This window comes from Carassius carassius, chromosome 18, assembly GCF_963082965.1.
Source record: "Carassius carassius chromosome 18, fCarCar2.1, whole genome shotgun sequence".
NCBI classification, from domain to species: Eukaryota; Metazoa; Chordata; class Actinopteri; order Cypriniformes; family Cyprinidae; genus Carassius; species Carassius carassius.
In genome coordinates, this window is record NC_081772.1 from 12,173,611 (window position 1) to 12,197,601 (window position 23,991).

At 37.0% G+C, this 23,991-nt stretch overlaps 1 protein-coding gene across 1 annotated transcript in view; it reads left to right on the forward strand.

Annotated features, from left to right (window-relative positions):
* Positions 1-1,274: 1,274 nt before the first annotated feature.
* The window catches only part of LOC132092399 (ryanodine receptor 3-like), a 94,058-nt gene continuing 71,341 nt past the window's right edge, over positions 1,275-23,991 (forward strand). Inside the window, exons 1-3 of the mRNA XM_059498619.1 lie at positions 1,275-1,410; positions 17,713-17,832; positions 20,927-21,025. Coding sequence (XP_059354602.1) covers positions 1,363-1,410; positions 17,713-17,832; positions 20,927-21,025 — 267 coding nt within the window. The 5' untranslated portion in view covers positions 1,275-1,362. The remainder of the gene's footprint in view (positions 1,411-17,712; positions 17,833-20,926; positions 21,026-23,991) is intronic.

Here is a 23,991-nt window from a genome sequence, read left to right on the forward strand (position 1 = left end):
TTAACATTTTTATCTGTATTTTTGGGACATTATCAAGCAGGAGAAAGGAATAATCATGATAGCGTGCCACGTCAGGCTGTTGGCACACAATACCCAGTAATGAATGTTGGAATCCAGCGATTGCAGTTCAGAGTTGGCCGCCAGATGGAGCTGTTACGTCAGAAATTCATCGAGAGACTCAGTCAAACCTGTAGAACCGTGAGAATGCAGCCGTGGCATTGGTAGACAAGCGTTCAGATAAAACTAGCACATAATTCTATTTTTCAGGTGAATACGTCCCATATTTGAGATGCATGTCCTCAGAAACTTACTGTTTGTTAAATGTCTATTTTAAATATCTACTGTATCCTATTTCATCTTATTTTTGATGTTTTTAAGTGTTGTCTAAATATATATGTATTAGTAACCTGTTCTTGTTTATTATATTATATTTTGTTTATTAATATTATTTACTGCTATTTAATATTTTATTTTACCTGTCACTTCACTGATGATGTAGCAATTTTGTATGCAAAGTAGCCTAATTATGCCAACGATGCACTTTAAAATTGAGAATCGAAATGCTTCTTATATTTTAGCTATATTTCCCTCAGAAACGTGATGTTCATTTAATGTTTTGTTGAATGTCTATTCCATTATCTTTTGTTTTATTGTAAGGGTTGTCTATTCGTATGTAGCCTATTCCTGTTTTATTTGATTTTATAAGATTTTTTTTTTCTTTAGCTTTTACATTTTGTTTTTGAGGCTATGTCGTTATTAATGTATTATATATTTATTTTCACTATTTTTTTATTACTGGCACCTTTTTGTTGCTTTCATTATATTTTTCCATTTGTCCTGTCACTTTTTGTTTCTATGAATGATTTGACAATATATGACATATTGCCTAATCAGTTATACGTCAACAATTTAAAACAATTTTTTTCAGCTATCAAAATAGCATTATTAGATTCAGTCTTTCTTCATGGTCATAACCAACTAATATGCAATTAGGCTAATTTTCAGATTAATGGTTTGTATACTGTAGCTACTGTACACTGTTCCCAGTGGCTTTAATTAAGAAAAAAAAAAACGTTAATAGCGTCACTCCTCATAATCAACCTGTTCACCCTGCTTGTGACAAACGTTTAATATTGCCGCATGACAGTCTTTTTACATGCTTACTTAACCCATTCATATTTTCCGTTTGATGGAAAGTGCATCGTCGCAGATGCGATCGTCCTCGTGATGGAGCTGCACTGGCATTGAGAGATTGACAGCAGCGGCAGTGGGCTCGCCCGCTCTCCCGTATATGGCTGTGTTAATATCGACTGCCTGCTGTCGGTGGTGGCTTTCGGAGTCTAGGCAGGCTCTTCTACAGCCATGGCCGAAGGTGGTGAAGGGGAAGATGAGGTTCAGTTCTTACGAACTGTAAGTAAAAACGCCGTTCTTTATTTTGCAAATGCAAAATTGTTTTTGTCGCATTCTTGATGATTGATTACGATAAAGGCAGTGTAATGCTGAGGCATCAAGAATGTTGGCTTGTACGCCGGGTTTAAAGCAACGCTGTTGGGCTTCTCTTTGTGGTCAAATTGATTTATTTGGCATCGTTACGTTTTTATAATTGCAATATGTCTTATTAGCTAATATTTAGATTATTATTCCCTTATTAGTAACTTGAGTCAGGTGCAAGTTTGCGCTCGCGACACACCTGTAGTCAACGCGCGTGAATGGGAATTCAGTGAGCATCAGGCAGGTGCAAGGACAAATAATGTTTGCCACTTTAATTTTAGCAAGTTTGTGATGTGCATGTTTTTCTAAGAAGGAATATATAGTATATATATATATATATATATATATATATATATATATATATATATATATATATATATATATATATATATATATATATATATTTAAATATATATGTATATATATATTTTTTTTTTTTTTTTTTTTTTGCTTGGGTGTAATTGTCTCGAACGCAACAGGGGAGTTATCCAAATGGCGCTCGTGCGCTGTTTGGAGCATATAGCCTAATTCTGCAGTGTTTTTCATTCCATAAAGAAGTGCCTTTTTTGTATTTCCTACCACATGCGATTACTATTTGATACGATCCTCTCACCTTCTTTAGGACTTTTTTTATTTCTGTTGTTAGACGCAGATTGGTTACATAGCCTACGGTATGCCGTGGCGCATGGCATTTCCTACCTGTGTAACCGATGATATGACACCGTGGTGTGAATTAGCTACTGTTACATTGAAGTTATTTAGTACGTTATAAAAATGTAGAGGCGGTTAGGCAGAGATGTTATGCACAGTAATTACCATATTTTAGTTTTTTGTTGTTGTTGTTGTTGTTTTTTAACATACACTCATGTACACCAAGACCCAAACAGCATTTTCTTCTTTATTATGATTTTTGTATTTATTTTATTTAATTAAAACATTTTTTTTTTATTAAAATTATTTGGGCAAAAAAGACATTAAACTGCAAAGATTCCAAACTTGCTGGATTAGTCACAAATCCCATCCTCAAGTCTTCAATTACTGTAGGTGTGTCCCATTTTGCCTACTGTACTTCCACACTATATTCTAAGCAATTTTGCAGTATGGTGCAAATAGCATGTTCACAAGTTTGATTTCAGATGGCACTCATTTTCTAAAGACCATGCAATCTACCATATAGTTTAAATTGTGTATAGAGTAATGAACAGTGCACAGTACATTTGATGCAATTAATTATTTATTTTTCCGTTTGTTTTTTTTTACACAGCAATTTAAAAAAATTATGAAATAGATATTGTTTTTATTTTAGCAGCTAATAGCTTATATTGTGAACTGCTGATCTTTATGATATTTGACATATACAAACAGGGTGTCCAGATGAGGCATTGCATCAGCCTTTGTGATAATCAGTCACAAAGCTAATTTAAGCTAAGCTAATTTAGATTTTTTGTAAATAATACCTCAGTTGTAAGGGTCAGATTACTTCCATCCCAAAATTAAATTGTCATATGGTTTTCCATTTCTGCAAAATTGTTCCCTATTTGGAATTATTATTATTATTTTTTTTATAAATTCATAAATAAATGTAAACAAATGCAGAAGAAATAGATAAAGCTATCTACAGATGTTTGTGACATAAACAAGAGTTTAAGACTAATGGCCAACTTGCTCTGCTATGTTTGTATAGAAGCGCTTCTGAACTGGCATTTAGGTGTTTTCCTCTTCTGCTCAGAGGTGGCATAAATGTATTTACACAAAAATTATATCTTTATATCTGTAGGGGCTGAAGTAGTCTCGCATAACCAGACCATAACCAGACTAATGGCTGAAGGTCTGGAATCTGGCAGCTTTCATTGGCAAAGGTCCATCCATGAGGCCATTTGACCGACATGTCAAACAACCAATCACAGTTCGTTTTGCTCAGCATCAAGTTAGGGGCCTGGAAATGTCGCCACAATAACAGACCGGTGTGTAAAACTATTGGACGTATTTTAAAGATTCTATGCCACGAACTTTAAATATTTAACATACTTTTGAATATCCAACATTTAGATGATCCTGATAAGCGCTCGTCGTCACAATTGTAAACTCAATGGGTTTCTTCTTTCATGAGGGGGTTTCGTGTCACGGCATCTTTGTTTCTAGGCGGAACATTAATGAACGCGATACACATGTCCTGTTTAATTCAACCAATTCGATGAAGACCTCAACGCTCCTGAAGTGTTTCCACTTTTGTGTCCCATATGCATCATACATTTAGCCAACGGTCCGTGAGCATGACGCTGAGGCTAAGACTAGGGCTGAAGTGGCTCAGAGCAGGCATAATTTAGTCTGGCTTTTATCCGGCATTATATTTGTAAACAGAATTTTGAGCAGGCCCATGACAACTTCAAAGGGATACTCCACCCCAAAATTAATTTTTTGTCATTAATCACTTACCCCCATGTCATTCCAAACCCTTAAAAGGTTTGTTCGTCTTCGGAACACAATTTAAGATATTTTGGATGAAAACCAGGGGGATTGAGACTGTCCCATAGACTGCCAAGTAAGTTACACTCTCAAGGTCCAGAAAAGTATGAAACGCATCATCAGAAAAGTCCATCTGACATCAGTGTTTCAACCATAACGTTATGAAGCGACAAAAATACTTTTGGTGCGTGAATAAAACAAAATTAACAGTTACAAATTAACAATTCCTTTGTCAACAGTCTCCTCTGTCTCTCCACATTACTCTGCTTATTCTGTGTCATCCGTGCCACAAGGCTGCACTGTTTTCTTTCAAATCAAAGCATAAATACATAGAAATATCTTAAATTGTGTTCCGAAGACGAACAAAGCGTTTATGGCTTTGGAACAACATGGGGGTAAGTGATTCATGAAAAATTTTCATTTTGGGGTGGAGTATCCCTTTAACTCAGCTGTGTAAAGAGGCCTTATGATATCTAATAAAATAGTTAATTAGGAGTACTGAGATAAGTCACAGTTTAGGTTGGAACACAGTGCTTTAAATTTATGCATATAAAAAGCTATTGGGTGCTTCAGTTGGATATCTAATAGAAAATGTGTAAAATATATATTGAGTTAATGTTTTGATGAATTTGTGTCAGCATTGTTTTAACGTATATGCAACATACATCAAATCTATCCTACCAATTTATTCCAGTCTGTTATAGCATCTTGCATGACGCAGGTGTGTGACATCTCACTTCCCTGTTAAAGCGTTAGAGTGAGAACTCTTGCAGTGAAGGTTACAGTCTCACTAAATAGTGGACATTAATGCACCCTAGACCTCTGTGAAAGGTGCCCCAATTCTGTCTTTGCTGTTGGGTGCCTTTGCTGTCGCATGGTTTTCACACTCCAGTTACTGGGCATTTTAAATGCATCCGGATGTTATTCGTTTTTTATTATTCGCTTCTTTTTGTTTATGTAGTAGAAATAGTTATTTATTTAATCAGAAAGAAGGCTCAGATAATCAAGTTTTTTTTTTCTCTCTGAAGGGAATAAATAATGGGCAGCATATAATCAAGTTGTAATAAATAAGTGTAGAGTCAGTGCCCATGGGAAAACAATTGATTTATTGTAAATGTAAATAATAAAAACAAAACTAAAAACAGAGTTTCATAGTGAATACAGTGTCCAATGTGTAATGTTGGTCTGATGAGACTTGACTGTGTTGTTTAGACACACCTTTTTAAATCAAGATGTAGAGTTTGCCAGTACAGTAGCACTGGGCTTATTTGGAGTTTATGTTGTTCTGGAAGCCTTCTGCATTCCAGGGTTTATATTTAGCCTCTTAAAAGTTAATACTTCCACCACACATACGCACACAGTTCTCAGGCTCTCCATAGGTCATTGCATCAGCTAGTTTAACAAGCCAGGCCACTGATGTTTCAACACCATTTTTATTTGAACAGTATCATATTTTAAAGTCAACAACCACCACAACATATAAAAAAATTGCAAATAGAACTGCAGATCTGGATTAGTATAACAAATCCTTATCTTACAACATGTAAGGAATACTGGAATACTTAATTCTTTCTGATTGGTCAATTTTGGCATTGCCATCGAGTGATGGATGGGATATCTGTATAATGATGACTGCACTATAACATATTAGCTATAAACTGTAAATTTAAGTCTGCATTGTCCGTCTGCAACTACAGTAAAAATGGCCTTGGAGGACTTCAATATTAATTTTATAGTAAGCATTAAACTTTAAATGGCAATGAGATCAGGAGGCCCCAGTTAAAGCATGAAAAATCAAACATTGCTCAGAAGAACAAGGAGCTGTTAGAAATCAATTAAAATACTTAATACTTAAATACTTAAAATTTTGTACATTGTAATGGACTCTTTCACTAGATTGTAATCACTAAAAGATCTATTTGCCATTTAATTAATTTGATTTAATGCTTTCAGATTTTGTTTTCCAGTGACAAGCTTCTTGAGTACAACAAATGTTTGACAAGAATGTTTTTTTCCCCCTCACATTAAACAAGTTTAATTATCCCCAAAAGAGTAAATTGCTTAACTTCTCCTCATGAGCTGCAATTTACTTGTTCATTTTCCTTGCACTGGCATGTAAAACATTGTGGGTATCAGGAGATATATGCTGACATAAGAGTTGTTCATGCATCTTGAATGTCATTCAAAGGACTGTTGCAGATCATCTATGCATGAAGAGTATAGGCGTAGCATCCCCCTCTTGTATTGTATTTCACGATGGTAATGTAATCAATTGTTTGCCGAAACTGTAATAAAAATAATTGTTAAAGAGTTTTATTTTGCACATACCTTTTTAAAATGCAGCAATGAGTTATATTAGTTATAAAGTAGTATTTTTGTGTGTTATTTAGTTTGTTACATTTCATATCTTTTGTTTTATTTTAATATCACGTGTGCTACAATGATGGTGTATATTGTTCTTGGTGTAACAGTTGTGGAAATACAAGAAGTTCAATTGATCATGTAGTTTCTTCTATTTCTATATTATTTTCTATATATATATATATATACAGTCGTGGCCAAAAGTTTTGAGAATTACATAAATATTGGAAATTGGAAAAGTTGCTGCTTAAGTTTTTATAATAGCAATTTGCATATACTTCAGAATGTTATGAAGAGTGATCAGATAAATTGCATAGTCCTTCTTTGCCATGAAAATTAACTTAATCCCAAAAAAACCTTTCCACTGCATTTCATTGCTGTCATTAAAGGACCTGCTGAGATCATTTCAGTAATCGTCTTGTTAACTTAGGTGAGAATGTTGATGAGCACAAGGCTGGAGATCATTATGTCAGGCTGATTGGGTTAGAATGGCAGACTTGACATGTTAAAAGGAGGGTGATGCTTGAAATCATTGTTCTTCCATTGTTAACCATGGTGACCTGCAAAGAAACGCGTGCAGCCATCATTGCGTTGCATAAAAATGGCTTCACAGGCAAGGACATTGTGGCTACTAAGATTGCACCTAAATCAACAATTTATAGGATCATCAAGAACTTCAAGGAAAGAGGTTCAATTCTTGTAAAGAAGGCTTCAGGGCGTCCAAGAAAGTCCAGCAAGCGCCAGGATCGTCTCCTAAAGAGGATTCAGCTGCGGGATCGGAGTGCCACCAGTGCAGAGCTTGCTCAGGAATGGCAGCAGGGAGGTGTGAGCGCATCTGCACGCACAGTGAGGTGAAGACTTTTGGAAGATGGCCTGGTGTTAAGAAGGGCAGCAAAGAAGCCACTTCTCTCCAAAAAAAACATCAGGGACAGATTGATCTTCTGCAGAAAGTATAGTGAATGGACTGCTGAGGACTGGGGCAAAGTCATATTCTCCGATGAAGCCCCTTTCCGATTGTTTTGGGCATCTGGAAAAAGGCTTGTCCGGAGAAGAAAAGGTGAGCGCTACCATCAGTCCTGTGTCATGCCAACAGTAAAGCATCCTGACCATGCCCAGTCGAATTGCAGAGGTCTTGAAAAAGAAGGGCCAACACTGCAAATACTGACTCTTTGCTTAAATGTCATGTAATTGTCGATAAAAGCCTTTGAAACGTATGAAGTGCTTGTAATTATATTTCAGTACATCACAGAAACAACTGAAACAAAGATCTAAAAGCAATTTAGCAGCAAACTTTTTGAAAACTAATATTTATGTAATTCTCAAAACTTTTGGCCACGACTGTATATATATATATATATAGATACACTCACTTAAAGGATTATTAGGAACACCTGTTCAATTTCTCATTAATGCAATTATCTAATCAACCAATCACATGGCAGTTGCTTAAATGCATTTAGGGGTGTGGTCCTGGTCAAGACAATCTCCTGAACTCCAAACTGAATGTCAGAATGGGAAAGAAAGGTGATTTATCCAATTTTGAGCATGGCATGGTTGTTGGTGCCAGACGGGCCGTTCTGAATATTTCACAATCTGCTCAGTTACTGGGATTTTAACACACAACCATTTCTAGGGTTTACAAAGAATGGTGTGAAAAGGGAAAAACATCCAGTATGTGGCAGTCCTGTGGGCGAAAATGCCTTGTTGATGCTAGAGGTCAGAGGAGAATGGACCGACTGATTCAAGCTGATAGAAGAGCAACTTTGACTGAAATAACCACTCGTTACAACCGAGGTATGCAGCAAAGCATTTGTGAAGCCACAACACGCACAACCTTGAGGCGGATGGGCTACAACAGCAGAAGACCCCACCGGGTACCACTCATCTCCACTACAAATAGGAAAAAGAGGCTACAATTTGCATGAGCTCACCAAAATTGGACAGTTGAAGACTGGAAAAATGTTGCCTAGTCTGATGAATCTCGATTTCTGTTGAGACATTCAGATGGTAGAGTCAGAATTTGGTGTAAACAGAATGAGAACATGGATCCATCATGCCTTGTTACCACTGTGCAGGCTGCTGGTGGTGTAATGTACCTGAGCATTGTTTCTGACCATGTCCATCCCTTTATGACCACCATGTACTCATCCTCTGATGGCTACTTCCAGCAGGATAATGTACCATGTCACAAAGCTCCAATCATTTCAAATTGGTTTCTTGAACATGTCAATGAGTTCACTGTACTAAAATGGCCCCCACAGTCACCAGATCTCAACCCAGTAGAGCATCTTTGGGATGTGGTGGAACGGGAACTTCATGCCCTGGATGTGCATCCCACAAATCTCCATCAACTGCAAGATGCTATCCTATCAATATGGGCCAACATTTCTAAAGAATGCTTTCAGCACCATGTTGAATCAATGCCATGTAGAATTAAGGCAGTTCTGAAGGTAAAAGTGAGTCAAACACAGTATTAGTATGGTGTTCCTAATAATCCTTGAGTGTATATATATTGTGACGAGTGGGGCGGGGCCCCACTGGAAAAACTGGAGCGACGACAGTGAAGGACAAGAGAGGACCCGGCCTGGGTTTTAGTTTGTGTTTGCTTTTTATTTGTGCGCGTCAGTCGTCCGTGAGGGGCTGATGTACTGTTCTGTGTTTATTTTGTAATTAAAGTTTCAGTTTGATTGTCCGCCGGTTCCCGCCTCCTCCTTCCCGATAATTATGAAGTTTGTACATTGTTACAGTGGTGCCAAAACCCGGGAGAAGGAGGGACGCACTGCTGAAGATCCCGGAGTGTGCCGCCATGGACACTCGAGGCGGTGGGCTGGAGTGAGTTGCCGGGGATGGGCGAGCTCGCTGCAGGCCGACCATGATGTGGAGGGGCGGCTGCCGTCCGTGAGGGAGCGGAGGAGTCGGCGCCGTTCGCCAGGGGGCCGGAGCCTGCTGCCTCCGTGAAGGAATCCGGAGGAGCAGGGAACGGAGGACTCCTGCCTGCTGCCCAAAACCAGAATAACCGTCGCCGTCCACCGGGCGGCGGAGGAGTGTCGTGCCGTCCGCCGAGGGCCGTCCAGTGCCACCACTAGGCACTGCGGAGGAGATCACCCAGCTGGTGGAAGGCCGAGCAGCAGTGCGTCTGGGAACCGGAAATTTTTTTTTTCTCCTCTCTCCCCTCTCTCGTCTCTGTCGCTCCTCCTTCCATCTCCTTTTCTCTCGCCTCGTCTGTCCTACCCCCAGGTTCCCGCAGGTCCCCGTGAGCGGTCCCCCCCGGAGGGAGGGGAGGGGGGGGGTAGTAGAGCGCAGTCTCGGGAGTATCGAGGGGCGGCCTGCGAGGGGCGATGGGGGTATGTGACGAGTGGGGCGGGGCCGAGAGACGTGGGAACAGAGCGAGGCCGGTGGTGTGATTGGAGATGAGCGACACCTGCTCAACCCACCGGTCTCGAGTCCCACGGAGGAGATGGAAGGATATAAAACTGGAGTGACAACAGTGAAGGACGAGAGAGGACCAGGCCTGGCTTTAGTTTGTGTTTGCTTTTTATTTGTGCGCGTCAATCGTCCATGAGGGGCTGATGCGCTGTTTTATGTTTATTTTGAGCATTAAAGTTTCATTTTGATTGTCCGCTGGTTCCCGCCTCCTTCCCATAGTTATGGAGTTTTTATCGTTACATATGGACTGTCAGTAATATTCTACTGTGTTGTACTGTAATGAGTATTTTATGATTTATACTTTTTACTTTGTATTGCATTTATTGTAGTTTTTGAATTTTATTTGTTTGTAGCACTTTGGGTTCTAGAAAAGCGCATTATAAATAAAATGTATTATTATTATATATATATATATATATGTGTGTGTGTGTGTGTATGCTCTTGTTTTTGTGATATATCAGGACACAACTTTGTAAAAATGACATGGGTATGACACAGGTATTACAAGGAGAGGGTGACTTATGAGGACATAACCCATGTCCCCATTTTTCAAAACGCTTATAAATCATACAGAATGAGTTCTTTTGAGAAAGTAAAAATGCACAAAGTTTCCTGTGAGAGTTAGGGTTAGGAGTAGGGTTGGTGTAGGGCGATAGAAAATACAGTTTGTACAGTATAAAAACCATTACGCCTATGGGATGTCACCACTTTTCACAAAAACAAACGTGTGTGTGCGTGTGTGCATGTTTTTAATTTAAAGTACAGGATTTTTTTTTACCACAAAATGAACAGCATATTTGACATGTTAGCACAAATATTCTTCCATTTCTTGTTTCTTCAAAAAAGTTTTGGTTAGGAAACTCCTCCTAGAGATAACCTTTAATATACACTAGTACATTTGCAGCACACCAGACTTTTTTGACAGCATTTAGCATGTGTATCTTTGATCAGTAACTGAGGTGGTGATTTTAAAGTGTTTTGCGCTTATCTGCTTTCACTATTCCACTATCACTGAGGCTCTGAGTGTTGATAGCTTTAGTGACTATGAGTAATGAGAGGCGCCCAGGTAAAAGGTAAACCACAGAGCTTTGGGCCACAGCTGAAATCCGCAGTACGTGAACTGAATTGTGTGTGTGTGCGCATCCCTCTACTGTTCGAATAAGGCTGCTGACTCGTCTGTGGTCTATGAGCTTCATGTGGTAGCCTCAGCTCATTGAGCTTCCTTCAGATTAATTGAACCCAGACTGATGTCTCTGCTCTTGTTGCGGCCTCTGGCATTGGTTTATCCCAAAGGGAACAAGCCATCTGTGCTAAAGTATAACACAAAGTGCTCAGACTCAAGAGTGTTTGTTTTGGGTGTTTATTGTAGTCACATTTGTAAAGCGTGTTTAGTGTGCTATTCATATGACAGGATTCCATCAGATGGTTGTATAGGTTTAGCTCGTTATCTGTTATAAAATCCACTTCAGGCTATTAGTTTTAGCGGGATTACACAGGAATTCTTGTCTCAGCAAAGTCAGCAGATATGTGGCATAGCTTTTGCTTGTCTAACACATGGGCCTCGCAGCAGTGAGACTGCCTTGGGGTCCCTGGAGCTGACAGCTTACTTAAGAGCACAACAGCATTGGTCAGAGGAAATCCCCAAGCAAGCTCTTAAAGTGAAAGTTCAACCGTAAATGAAAATACTGTAATATTTATTCACCTTTTTATAATGTTATAAAAGATTTATATTTCTCAAAAATGCTGCTCTTTTGAACTTTGTGTATCAAAGAATCCTGGTAAAATGTATCATGTTTTCCAGAAAAATTTTAGGCAGCACAACTGTTTTCAATATTGATAATAAGAAATGTTTCTTGAGCAGCAAATCAGCATATTATAATGACTTCTGAAGGATCATGAAGACGGGAGTAATAGCTGCAGAAAATTAAGTGTTGCCATCACAGGAATAAATTCCATTTTACAATATATTAAAATTGATTTTAGATTTTAATAATATTTCTTTTTTTTTTTTTAGATGTGAGAAACAAACTGAACAAACTACAGTGGGTATAGAAAAGAATTACGCCCTTCAAAAATCACATTGTATTGCTTTGCAGCCTGAAATGAAGACAGACAGTTTTTGTTTTATCCAGTTGTATTTACTCAGTGCAACTTTGAACATCCAAGTGAAAGATATAACACCAACATGTCAAAAAAAAAAAAAACAATCACTGAGTTGGAAAAGGATCACTTCCTTGTGTCAGTATTTAGTTGAACCACTTTTTCTTTAACTTTTTCTGAGCATATCTTTCTCACAGAGAATTTTTGAAAGACTCTGCAAGTTAACTGGATGCAGATATGGAGGTGATAAAGATGTGTGCTCATTCAACAATCTCATTAAGCTGTCACACACAGGGGTGAGAGCCACCTATTTGGTGAAGTGCAGTAGCTGACAATGAATTTGAGTTATTTAAGGAATAAGAGTTCAGCTGAGATAAGGAAAAGTCAAAGAATCATCTCTTCAAACTCCCACTTTATGAGAGAGCATCATGAAATGCCAAAATTTACTCTAAATTGTTCTTTTTATATTGACAAGTTGGCAGTGGAGTCTGAAGTCAGAATTTTTTGGTCTTTGAAAATCCCTAACTCTAATCTTAGAGAGAAAAAAAAAAAAAAAAAAAAAAAAAAAAATATATATATATATATATATATAAAATATAACATATTTTAGTTTTTTTTTTTTGATGCAACAAAACATATGTAAAATATTCTTTTTTTATTCCACTCAAATTCCACTAAATTATTTAGCATTTAGCATTGCATTTAATTAGAAAAATGCATATTCCCTAGTGGTCTCAGACTTTTAGATGTCACTGTACTTAAAATGATCTATGATGTGTTTGGAGACAGAAACGTCATCTTTTAGATTACTGAAAAATTTTGCAGTTTTCGAGACCTGGGCTGAGCATGTGCGTACATTTCAAAATAGCATTGTGGGAGGGGCGATTTTGTGTATTCACCTTTTCTTAAGTTCATGTCAGTGGCAGGACTGGGTGAGTTGTGAGCATTTATTTGGCAACAGAGCACACCAGGTCCTCTTGGGTTACAGTCCCTGAAGTCTTCAGGCCACACACACACACACCTGTTCATGTCCTTAAAGACACAAACTGAGCATGGTGAAAGGGGTGGGAGTAGAGTGGAGTGACCCCACATTTCTCTGCTGCACCTGTGTTCAAAATCACAGGCACGATGGCTTTAATAGAGTTTGTCTGTCAAGCACAGATTGGTTTGGCAGAAGGTCCAGGCAGTCGTGCTTACAGGAAATGGATGCATAACAGATAGTTTGGAGAGTTCTGGTTCTTGCCCTTGTGATTTGCTGACGCACCTCACCCCCTGCATCCTTAAACACGCAAAACCCCTATAGATAGACTGTGACTCTGCCCCTTAGCTGTTTTGCAGATGGCTTTGCGGCTTTCCCCTGTATCACTTTGCTGCAGATTCACCAGATTCCTTGGCAGGGGATCTTGATGGGACCTAAGAAAGGGAAGATCTCCTCTTTTAGATAAAGACCACTCTACTGCATTAGGAAGATAACACTATATTGTAAATAGATACATGCATACATCTGCAAATCACTGTGTGTACGGTCTCAAACACAAACATTTGTTTCACTTATCCTAATGCTGTGTATTAATCAGAATCAGAATGATCTTTTATTGCCAAAACTAAGTAAACAGAATAAGTTTAAAGTAAGCAGAGTATATATAGAACACTTAACCATTGTTTTCTATAGATATATGCAAGGGGAAATGTACTGCACAGAATTTGTGACAGTATGTAAATGCAGTTTAATAAATATGTTTGATTTTGCCTATTGCATATGAGATTTGTTGCACAGCTGTACTATTGAACATGCCAAATAGTAAAACAATAGTTCATCCCAAAATCCTAATGCTGTCAGAATCAGAATAAGCTTTTATTGCCAAAAACTTAATATATAAATAATATATATTAATATATAAATATATAAATATTGTCAAAAACAAAATATATAAATATATATTTTTTTAGTTTAATGGCGTTAAAATATTTAACCCAATTAACACAGGGGCAGAGCTAGGGTTGGTCACCCCAGTCATAGTTGGCTAAACCACGGACCATTGGCTAAACGTCTGATGCATATGGGACACACAATTGGGAACACTTCAGGAGTGTTGAAGTCGTCATCGGATTGGTTGAATTCTACAGGATTTCCGCGAGACTTGTGTGTTGCGTTCTTTAAGGTTCCGCCTAGAAACAAAGATACCTTGGCGCTAAACCCCCTCACGAAAGAAGAAAGCCGCTGTGTTTACAATTCTGACGACGAACGCTTATCAGGACCAACTAAACAGTGGATTCTCAAAACTATGTGAAACATTTAAAGTTTGCGGCATAGAATCATTAAAATATGTCCAATAGTTTTACACACTGTCTGTTATTGTAGAGATATTTCCACGCCTTGAAATGTGACGATGAAAGAAACGAACTGTGATTGGTTGTTTGACATGTCAGTCAAACAGCCTCATTTCAAAGCTTTGAATTCCAGACCTTCATTCTGAACTGAAGGTCTGGCTATGCAAGACTATGCCAATCACATCTAAGTGAAATAAAAGATACAGGTGTCGAGGGAGCTTCAGTAGAACAATGTCAGATGAGATGTTGTCAGGCCATATATCAGTAAAAACTAATTTTCCTGTGCTGACAGCCATCTTTCTGTGATCATAGCACATGCTCATTAAATGCACACACATATATGGCAACACACGCTGTATTATATTAAAACGCTATATCATATTAAAGCACAAAAGAATCTTCAAGCATGCAATGTCATAGTTATGTAATAAGTTAAGTCATGAAGTTACCAAAAAAAAGGTGATTAATGCTTTAAAACTGTACATGCATGCAAGTATTTGTTATGAGTCATATTTAAGAACATGTCTCTGAAATGCAGTGGTTTTCAAAACAGAACTGTCTCCCTCGTCTAACACTCCCGATTCCACTCTTCAGCTCATTAGTAGAGACTTTAAGACCTGAAGTCGATCAGAAAAGGTAAAGAGTTGTGAGAAAATATGATGTCTGTCAGATCCGCGTCATGTTCAGCAGCGGCATCTCTTAAAGCAGCCAAAATAACCTTATAACCCGGCAGCTGTGATGTCTGCTAATCAATGAACAAAAGAAAAAAAGAGGAAATCAATAATTTCTGCTTTAAGGGGTATTTATCTATATTTAATTTAGAATTTAGTGTTTGATAACTTTATTAAGTTTCTGGATATTTCCATACTTGCTGAAGTGCACACGTAAATATAACTTTATTATAATGGGTTTATGTGAAGATTGTTTTAAGGTCACTTAAATTAGAAGTTGTTATTTTTTAAAGTCTAATAAATGTTAAAAATTGACAGCTCTCAATTATAGCTTCTGAAATGTTGAATGGCTATAGTCAATAGTTAAATATTAGGGGAAAAACAATTTCCTTGAGACATCAGTAGTATCAGTGATTCACACATTCAGACATAAAAAACAAATATTTAAAAAAAAATGTGTTTCTACATTTGAAGCTTGAATATAAATTATTGCAATATAAAAGTATATTTATATACTTTTTTATATACCACTTAGGTGGGATTAATCATGATTAAATTCTGAAGAAATGTGTGATTAGTTTTTTTTTTTTTTAATTGATTGACAGAACTATTTATATATATATATAACACAGGAGATATAAGCATAATTAAATGTTGTGCAAAGAATTTGTGACAATGTACATGTATAGTGCATTTTTTTTTAATTTATTGCACATACAGTACAGCCTTAAATATTTACATCCAATGTTGGTTTGGCATCTGCATTATGCTACTAGGTTCTCCTCTGTTTTACTGTCAGAGAACCAGAGTTTCTGTTGTCATTCTTCAGTTTAATCATAGCTCAGACAGCAGAGTAAGACAGCCCACTTTAAGGCCCAATCCCAATTCTATTTTATACCCCTTCCCCTCCGCCTACCCCTTCCCCTTGTCCCTTGAAACAGAGTGTCAAGGGGTAGGGGAGAAAATATTCCCCTAAGGATTGGGATACCACTACCATGACGTCATACACCATCATTCGTCGTCTAGCTCTTACAGTACACACATCTTGGGGTGCTGGTGTGCATTAGAGCCTTTAATTATCGTTCTGGATTAATGAGCTGCTTACTGACACACACACACACACACACACACAAACACACACACGCATATCGGAAATCGCGCAGCTAACACATCCAGGAGAAAATAAACTTATCAACGCTGCCCCACGACTTTTATTAAATACAGTTTAAATACTGAACCGCTACATTATATTTTCCAGCGACGAGAGGATACAACCGCTGTTTTTAGGTAAACTCACTGTAAAAAGATAAACGCACAGACAAGAATACACGCAACTTCCATTTCTCTCTCTCTCTCTCTCTCTCTCTCTCTCTCTCTCTCTCTCTCTCTCTCTCTCTCTCTCGAATAGGCAATATTTGAGAAAAAAGGTTCAGTGATTTCTAATTATTGGGTTGATTAGCCCCCATCAGTGTCTACGGCAGTTATCGCCCTGATCAGACATATGTTGTGGGCACTATAATGCAGTCTGTAATGATATGACGTTAGCAAATATTAGCGATTTTTTGCAAACATTTCTTTGAGTAACATGACCGATAATATGAACTCACAATTGAATGTAACAAAAATCCAATTTTCGTTAAAATCTTTATTTGTGCCAAAAAAGCTTACATTTACATCTTTTTATTGTCTTTTTGTTCGCTGTAGCAGCCATGTTGCCAAGATAATTCATACCCCTTTGTTTGAAGTGTGGTCCCGAAAAATCTTCGTTTGAAGGGCTATCTGGCCCTTCCCCTTACCCCTTCCCCTCCAACCAAAAGACAATCGAGACACCCCTACCCCTTCACGTGAACGCGCGAAACGGAGGAGTAGGGGAAAGGGAAAGGGCTAAGGGGTAGAATTGGGATTGGGCCTAAGTAGCATAACTCTAGCCCAAATACACACAAGTTATTATGCGTGTATTCAGAATACTGGATGTTCTTGCTAGCTCTCATCTGATTAACGTGTCTTGAACCTGATGGATGAAATATAAAATATGAACTTATGCACTGTGACTGTGTTAAGGAATTGTTACAGCTCTGATGGTGTTCTTCAGAACCATGGCAACCATCAACTAGGATTAATGAGATACGTGTGCTGGCACACAAGAAAAGGCAACACAAATAGACAGAAATCAATATATTCCTCCTACTACTCAGAGAGATTGAGGGTGTACAGAGATTCATTGTGTCTCGACTCTTTTTCATTTCCTCCAGTGACAGTTTGTGATAATTTAGATGCTACATCACTAAAATTTGTTTAAACTTATTTATTTGTTTATGTCTTGATATGAAATGCTTTTTAATTACATTTCTTTTTAATGGACTTGAGAAGTTCAGTTTTTTTTATAAATGTTTTTTTGTATCTGTAGCTATTTTTATTTGTTTAGCTATTGATAGCTATTTTATCTAACAGTTTTGTTGCTATTGAACATTGTGTAACTGTAATGTATAATGCTTTTCAATGGTAAAAAACTTTCTATTTTTCTCTTCTAATATGTGACTTACTATAAGTAATGAATTTTTAGACCAGATCCCCTGAATGGTGTAAACACTGGGGCACTACCAGAAAAAAAAATTCTAACCAGACTGACACAACAGCAGTAGCTCGGCCAATGGTGTGTGTTTGGGGTGGGACTATTTGTTTGGCTGGCAAATGGCAGGTACAGGAGTGGCTAGGAAACCTGTTTGAAAACAGACCTTATTGCTGGTTTCATAGAAATTACAAACTTTAGCTTCAAGTTGTGTTGAGATTTTAGGTCTACATTGAGTGAAAGTATTTGTTGTGTTTTTACTTTTAAGTTAAAAAATGTTTCTTTTTGTCTTGGCAGGATGATGAGGTGGTACTGCAGTGTGTCGCCGCCATTCAGAAGGAGAATTGCAAGTTTTGCCTATCCGCAGAGGGACTAGGCAACCGCCTGTGTTATCTAGAGCCCACATCAGAGGCGAAGGTAAAACCCCATGTGTTCTGAGAAACTTGTGCTTCAATATCTCTGAACTAGTGTTCCTGTGGCTCAGTGGTAGAGCATTACGGCAGCGCAAAAGGTTGTGGGTTCAATTCCCAGTGAACACATGTTAGGTAAAAATGTTAGCCTGAATACACTGTAAGTTGCTTTGGATAAAAGCGTCTGCTAAATGCATAAATGTAAACTTCCCCACACAAACCACAAGGCAGAGATTGAAGCAAAGCAGTTTAGAAAACACCTTTAATTTGGTGCCTAGACAGCTAAAATATAGAAGAGCATAATATTACGCAATATGTTTTTTCTTTTAGTGTGCTGATTAAGGAATGCTTTAAATAATGTAGCTCTTGGGAAAGAAAATTGCATGGTTAAAAATACATGTAGAGTGAAACAAGGAGTCTTACAGTGGTTCAAAAATTTTTGCCTTTGATATGTTGTCCTCTAGCAATACATCAAATTAATGGGAAGAGATTTATGTAGTTGAAAACCATGGCAACAGCAATTGATCCTAGTGCTCTGCACCATATTTTCTATGCATCAGGAGGCAAGGCAGTAGAAGATGTGTGGGCATCTATATGGTTATGTGCAGTGTATTTACTGAGCCTGACCTTGGTCCTACATTGTAAAAATGAAGGTGGATAATGATGATAATCTTTCTGTTATCATATAAAGTATTGGTCTTCTTCATGCATATCAATAAATGCTTATGGATTCACTTGCAATGCCCAATGAATAGCCCTCATAATAACCCTCAGATGTATATTTAAAACAATAAATGGAAAGGTGTTTTATGTAAAAAGCCATATATAGAGGTTAGGGTTTGTATATATGGGTAGTATTTCAGATCATTGAGTTTTTATTCTTAAGTGTCTAATGTGTGCAGTTTTCATATGGGGGGAATTATATATATATATATATATATATATATATATATATATATGTGTGTGTGTGTGTGTATATATATATATATATATATATATATATATGTGTGTATATATATATATATATATGTGTGTATATATATATATATATGTGTGTATATATATATATATATATATATATATATATATATATATATATATATATATATATATATATATATGTGTGTATATGTGTATGTAAAATAAATAAATTAATAGATTTTATAATAAGTTAATATTAATAACAATACTATTAATACAAATATTATTTAATAATACATTGTTTAAAAAATTTGATTAATATATTTGCTCAGTGCAACTTAAAACATCCAGTATTTTGTTGAACCATCTTTTGTTTTAATTACAGCCTGTAGTCTGTTGAGATTTGTCTCTAATAACTTTGTACATCTAGACTAGTGCAATATTTGCCCACTCTTCTTTGCAGAACTGCTCAAGTTCAGTTATATTTGATGGGGATCGTTTGTGGACTGCAATCCACAAATTTTCTATTTCTGGACTCTGACTCATTCCCCTTTTTCTCCATTAACCGCTGTGTGGTCAGGTTTGCTGTGTGCTTTGAGTCATTGACATGTTGGAACATGAACCTTCTTCCCATTGACAACTTTCTGGCAAGAGGGCAGCAGATTTTCCTCAAGAATTTGATGAGTTTTTGTTGAATTTTGTTGAATTTGATGAATTTTGATGAGAATTTGATGAGAATTTTTCCTTCTATCCTGACAAGTGATCCAGTCCCTGCTGCAGAGAAGCACCCCCATAACAATATATTTCCACATCCTTGCTTTACTGGAGGAATGCTGTTATTTGGATGGTGGGCTGTATTGGATTTCCGCAAGAAATATTGTTTGGTGTTGAGACCAAATACTTGAATTTTACTCTCATCTGCCTCCAAATCTTCAAGGTACATTTCGGTAAAGCACAGTCGTGACTACATGTGGCCTTTCTTGAGGAGTGGCTTTATTCTTGCAGCCCTTCCATACAAGCCATTTTTGTGGAGAATAAGTGATGTTGTTGTCACATGCACACAATGACCGCAAGCTTCAGGGTTGCAGTAAGCCTCTTGGTCGCCTCTCTGAGCAGTTTCTTTCTGGCTCTTTCATCCAGTTTAGAGTGACGTCCTGATCCAGGGAGGGTTGATGTTGTTCCAAATACCTTCAACTTCTTAATAATAGAGCTCACTGTGCTTCTCTGCATTGATAAAGCCTTTGAATTTTTTTTTATTCATCTCCTGACTCCTGCCTGTCCACAACTGTATCCAGGAGATCTTTTGATAGTGCCTTGCCAGCCACAGGTGATTGTTTGCTTCAGCTGCACTACTACGGACTGAAATGCTCCAGGGAAGCTCTTTTCATGCTGAACTCATCAAAATGACCACAGCTGATCACAGCTGAAATTCAAATGGTTTGTGTGCCATTGAGAAGGTGATTAGCTACACCTGATTGAGTTTACAAGTAATTTTTAGGAGGGGGGTGATCCTTTTTCCAACTCTTTTTCAACTCAGCTATTTTGTTTTACATTTCTGACATTTTGGTGCTATATGTTTCACTTGGATGTTTAATTTTGATTATATTATTAATCACACAATGTATAAGTTACATTCCTTTGAAAAGAGTTGTGTAGAGGGATTTTTAACCTGACTGAGACATGATACTTCTATAGTATTTTCTCTTTGTATTTTATGGCTGCAGATGGCTTTTCCCAGAGGCATCTGTCATGCTACTTAGCACATTCTCCCCACACACATGTTGTATTACAACCTGAAAGGGCACTTGTCACCATAAGTCATGGCTTAATTCTTAATGCAAAAGGAAGATGTAAGACTGTACATGACTCAGACTCTAGTTATCAGAAGGTGACAGAATGTTCACTTCCTCAGGATAGCTGAACCAGACAGTCTAGGGGCTTTAAATAGCAGTCTGATAAACAGATGCAGGGTGGGAGAAGACTTCTCTAGACCGAGGGTGGAGCTCACCATTTGCCCATGTTAATCCTTGCTGGCCTCTCAAGCTAATCCTAATGAACACATATCAAAAACAAAACATCTATTTGGGACTAATGAAGGGCTTTAATTTGTAAACATAACCACTCTACCAATTATTAATACAAATACACTTTCTCTCTCTCTCTCTCTCTCTCCCCCACAGTATTTTCCTCCTGACCTATGCATCTGTAACTTTGTGCTGGAGCAGTCGCTCTCAGTGCGGGCTCTACAGGAGATGCTCGCCGGGCAGAATGGTGACGGAGTAAGTAAACAAATCACAGTCATTACACGGTTACTATGCTGAATATATCTTCTACTAAGAATACTTAAAACCTTTTACCTTTGAGTGCATTTCAGTGTCAATAGGGAAATATAATGGTGCACTGTCATGGAAAGACAGTATATCTATATTGCTAAAACTACTCCATTGACTGTAGTTCTTCTGCATTCTATATGACTATGTGTAAGTTATCAAGAATAATGACATTGATATTTTGTAGTAGATAAATCACAACTAAAATTCACACCTGCAGGTTCGATTTGGAGAGTTTTAGGAATTGGTCTTTAGTCCTCAGAGGCCATAATTGCTTTAGATCTTCAGGATGATAGTAATGCAGATCCATTATCCCTTAATCATTTAAACATCTACTTACTAACAAATGCAGGTGAGGTATGTATTGTCATAAATGTATAAATACTGTCATCGTATACTGTTTTTTTAAAATATATATGATAGTATGGTACCTCACCTTCTGCTTTGCATAGATTAATTACTCCGCTCCTTATATCTATTATGCTTTCAGTCACCTGAAGAATTAAATTATAATTTTTTTTCTATTTTTTTTATCTTATATAATCTTTTTTTTTTATATATATAAAATGTACTTTACAAATACACATTTTACTGAAGTTATTTCAAGTGTTTTTGCTCATTGGTTGCCTCATCATTTGGCAACATCCAGTTCATTATATCCAGTATCCAACCAATATTTGATTTCTATTTCTAAAAACAGTAGCTAGAGTGAGTTTAATTAATTAATTTGGTGTGCAGAGAGACATAATGAACTAAATGTGCTAAAATGGTGAGGGTTTTCCAGTTGCCTTTTTTTAATCATATCTGTATCTTTGTTCATCATTGCAAGAATCCTGATCATGACCATTGGGTATGTTCACAACTTTTTGACCAACAGTATGCATGAATGTCAGTCTAAATTATGTATAAAAATATAGCTTACATAATTAGACCTACTGCTCATTTTTTGAGCATCCCAACCACTTTAACTTAACTGCATTTTTAAGTGTGCTTTAACTCATGGCATAACCCAACTTATACAGTTCACAATGCTAACCCTGTCAAAGAATCAAAATCTCTGTCCTTTATCTCAGACTTGTCTCCCTGTCTTAATTTTTACGTTATGATTGAGAGTGTGAAAATGTTCCTCTAGCCCAAAGAAGATTAATTAACTTGTCAAACCTAGAACCTAGTGTCCCTGAATTATGCAAATCCCAAAATAAAATCTACTGGCTAAGCATGTTTGAATGCTTTATTTACCCTCCCTCCAGCATAAAATGGCATGCTTGATATTTCATGTTTTTTTTTATTGCAGCCTTTTGAAATAAGATTGTCACAGCATATATTTTATTGGCTTGGTGATTTGTATCTGTTGCGTCAACATTAATGTCTAGGAAAGAATAAGATTTGTTGGAGAAGCATTATGCAGCAGAGTTACATACCATACAGTTGTGCACTATAAAAATCGTACAGATACGTGCCATTTCTTTAATGGGTTTTTTGTTTGAGATGTGAACTGTGTTTCCTCTTGCATTTGGACTCTAACAGTCAAATTTCAGGAGTACCAGTGACGAGGAAATGATCTGGAATGCCGATTCCAGAATGAATGTTGCTTGACACAATCCATAATTTCGATTTTTTTATTTTGATTTCTTCATTTTTCTGGTTTCTTCTTTGGATGCTTTGCTTCTTTTTCATCTCTGAAATAGTATACCATTCTACTTTAGTAGTGTACTATATACCACACTAACTTTCAAAAGTTTAAAGTCAGATCAAAGTTGATTTTCACATTGTTACAAAACACAAATGCTGTTCCTTTGAACATTCTATTGTTCAAAGAATTCTGAAAAAAGTTATATCACGGTTTTCACAAACATATTAAGTTAGTCAGCTGTTTTCGGAATTGATAATAAGAAGAAATTACAGCACCAAATCAGCATAATAGAATGATTTCTGAAGGATCATGTGATACTAAAGACTGGAGTAATGGCTGCTGAAAATTCAGCTTGGCATCACAGAAGTAAAGTAATAAAAAAAATTTTTTAAATAAAAAATATTTTGTAATTCATTTTAATGATATTTCACATTTTTTTTGTTTGTGCTGTATCATTGCTGTATTTGTGATCAAATGAATGCAACCTTTGTGAACATAAGAGACTTATTTCATAAACGAATTATACCGACCCCTAACTTTTGAATGATAGTATACGTTCAGTTAACAGTTCATCAGTTATGTTCAGTTTTTTTACATCAGGATGCTTTCTTGATCTTTTTATCAGCAGTCCAAAGATCTTGCCATTTTTAGTAGGCAGACAACCGGAAACTGTCTAGAAGTGGCAGTTTCTGGTTAAATATGGAGCTAAACTGTGCGGTATCACAGTGACTCAGCCCAGGACTGTTGTTTATCATCTGATGTTTCAGCAAGACTGCAGACATACTCTTACAGCAACAGCTGGGAGTAGGAAACACGCGTTTCAATGTTCCTCTTCGTCAAAATCATTTGTTTTTGGACTTTCGGTGAGGGTTTCAAATGGTGTTCAAATCTCAAAAAGTCAGAAGAAAAATATGGTGGACAAATGTTACAATAATTGTTATCATTGATCATGAAAGATTAATAAACCGTTTCACCAGGTGCAGACTTCAAATGTTTTACCTTAGGTTCTATACTTTTTGAAATAAGAGAAACATCTTTTTTTCCCCATGCACTCAGAGGCTTATAAGACGGGTAAGTATATTTACTTTGTTCCTCTCTTTCTCGTGGGTCTTTTTAGGCAATTTTTTCCTCACACTCCTTACATTTCCTCATCTACGGTACAACAACGAAATTTTGTTCTCGTTCAACCAATTTCCTTTTAACATCCATCCAGCATGTTCTTCCCATTGTCAATGTTTCAGTTTCAGTGACTCTTTATTTTAGAAGTAACCATTCTGTTCAT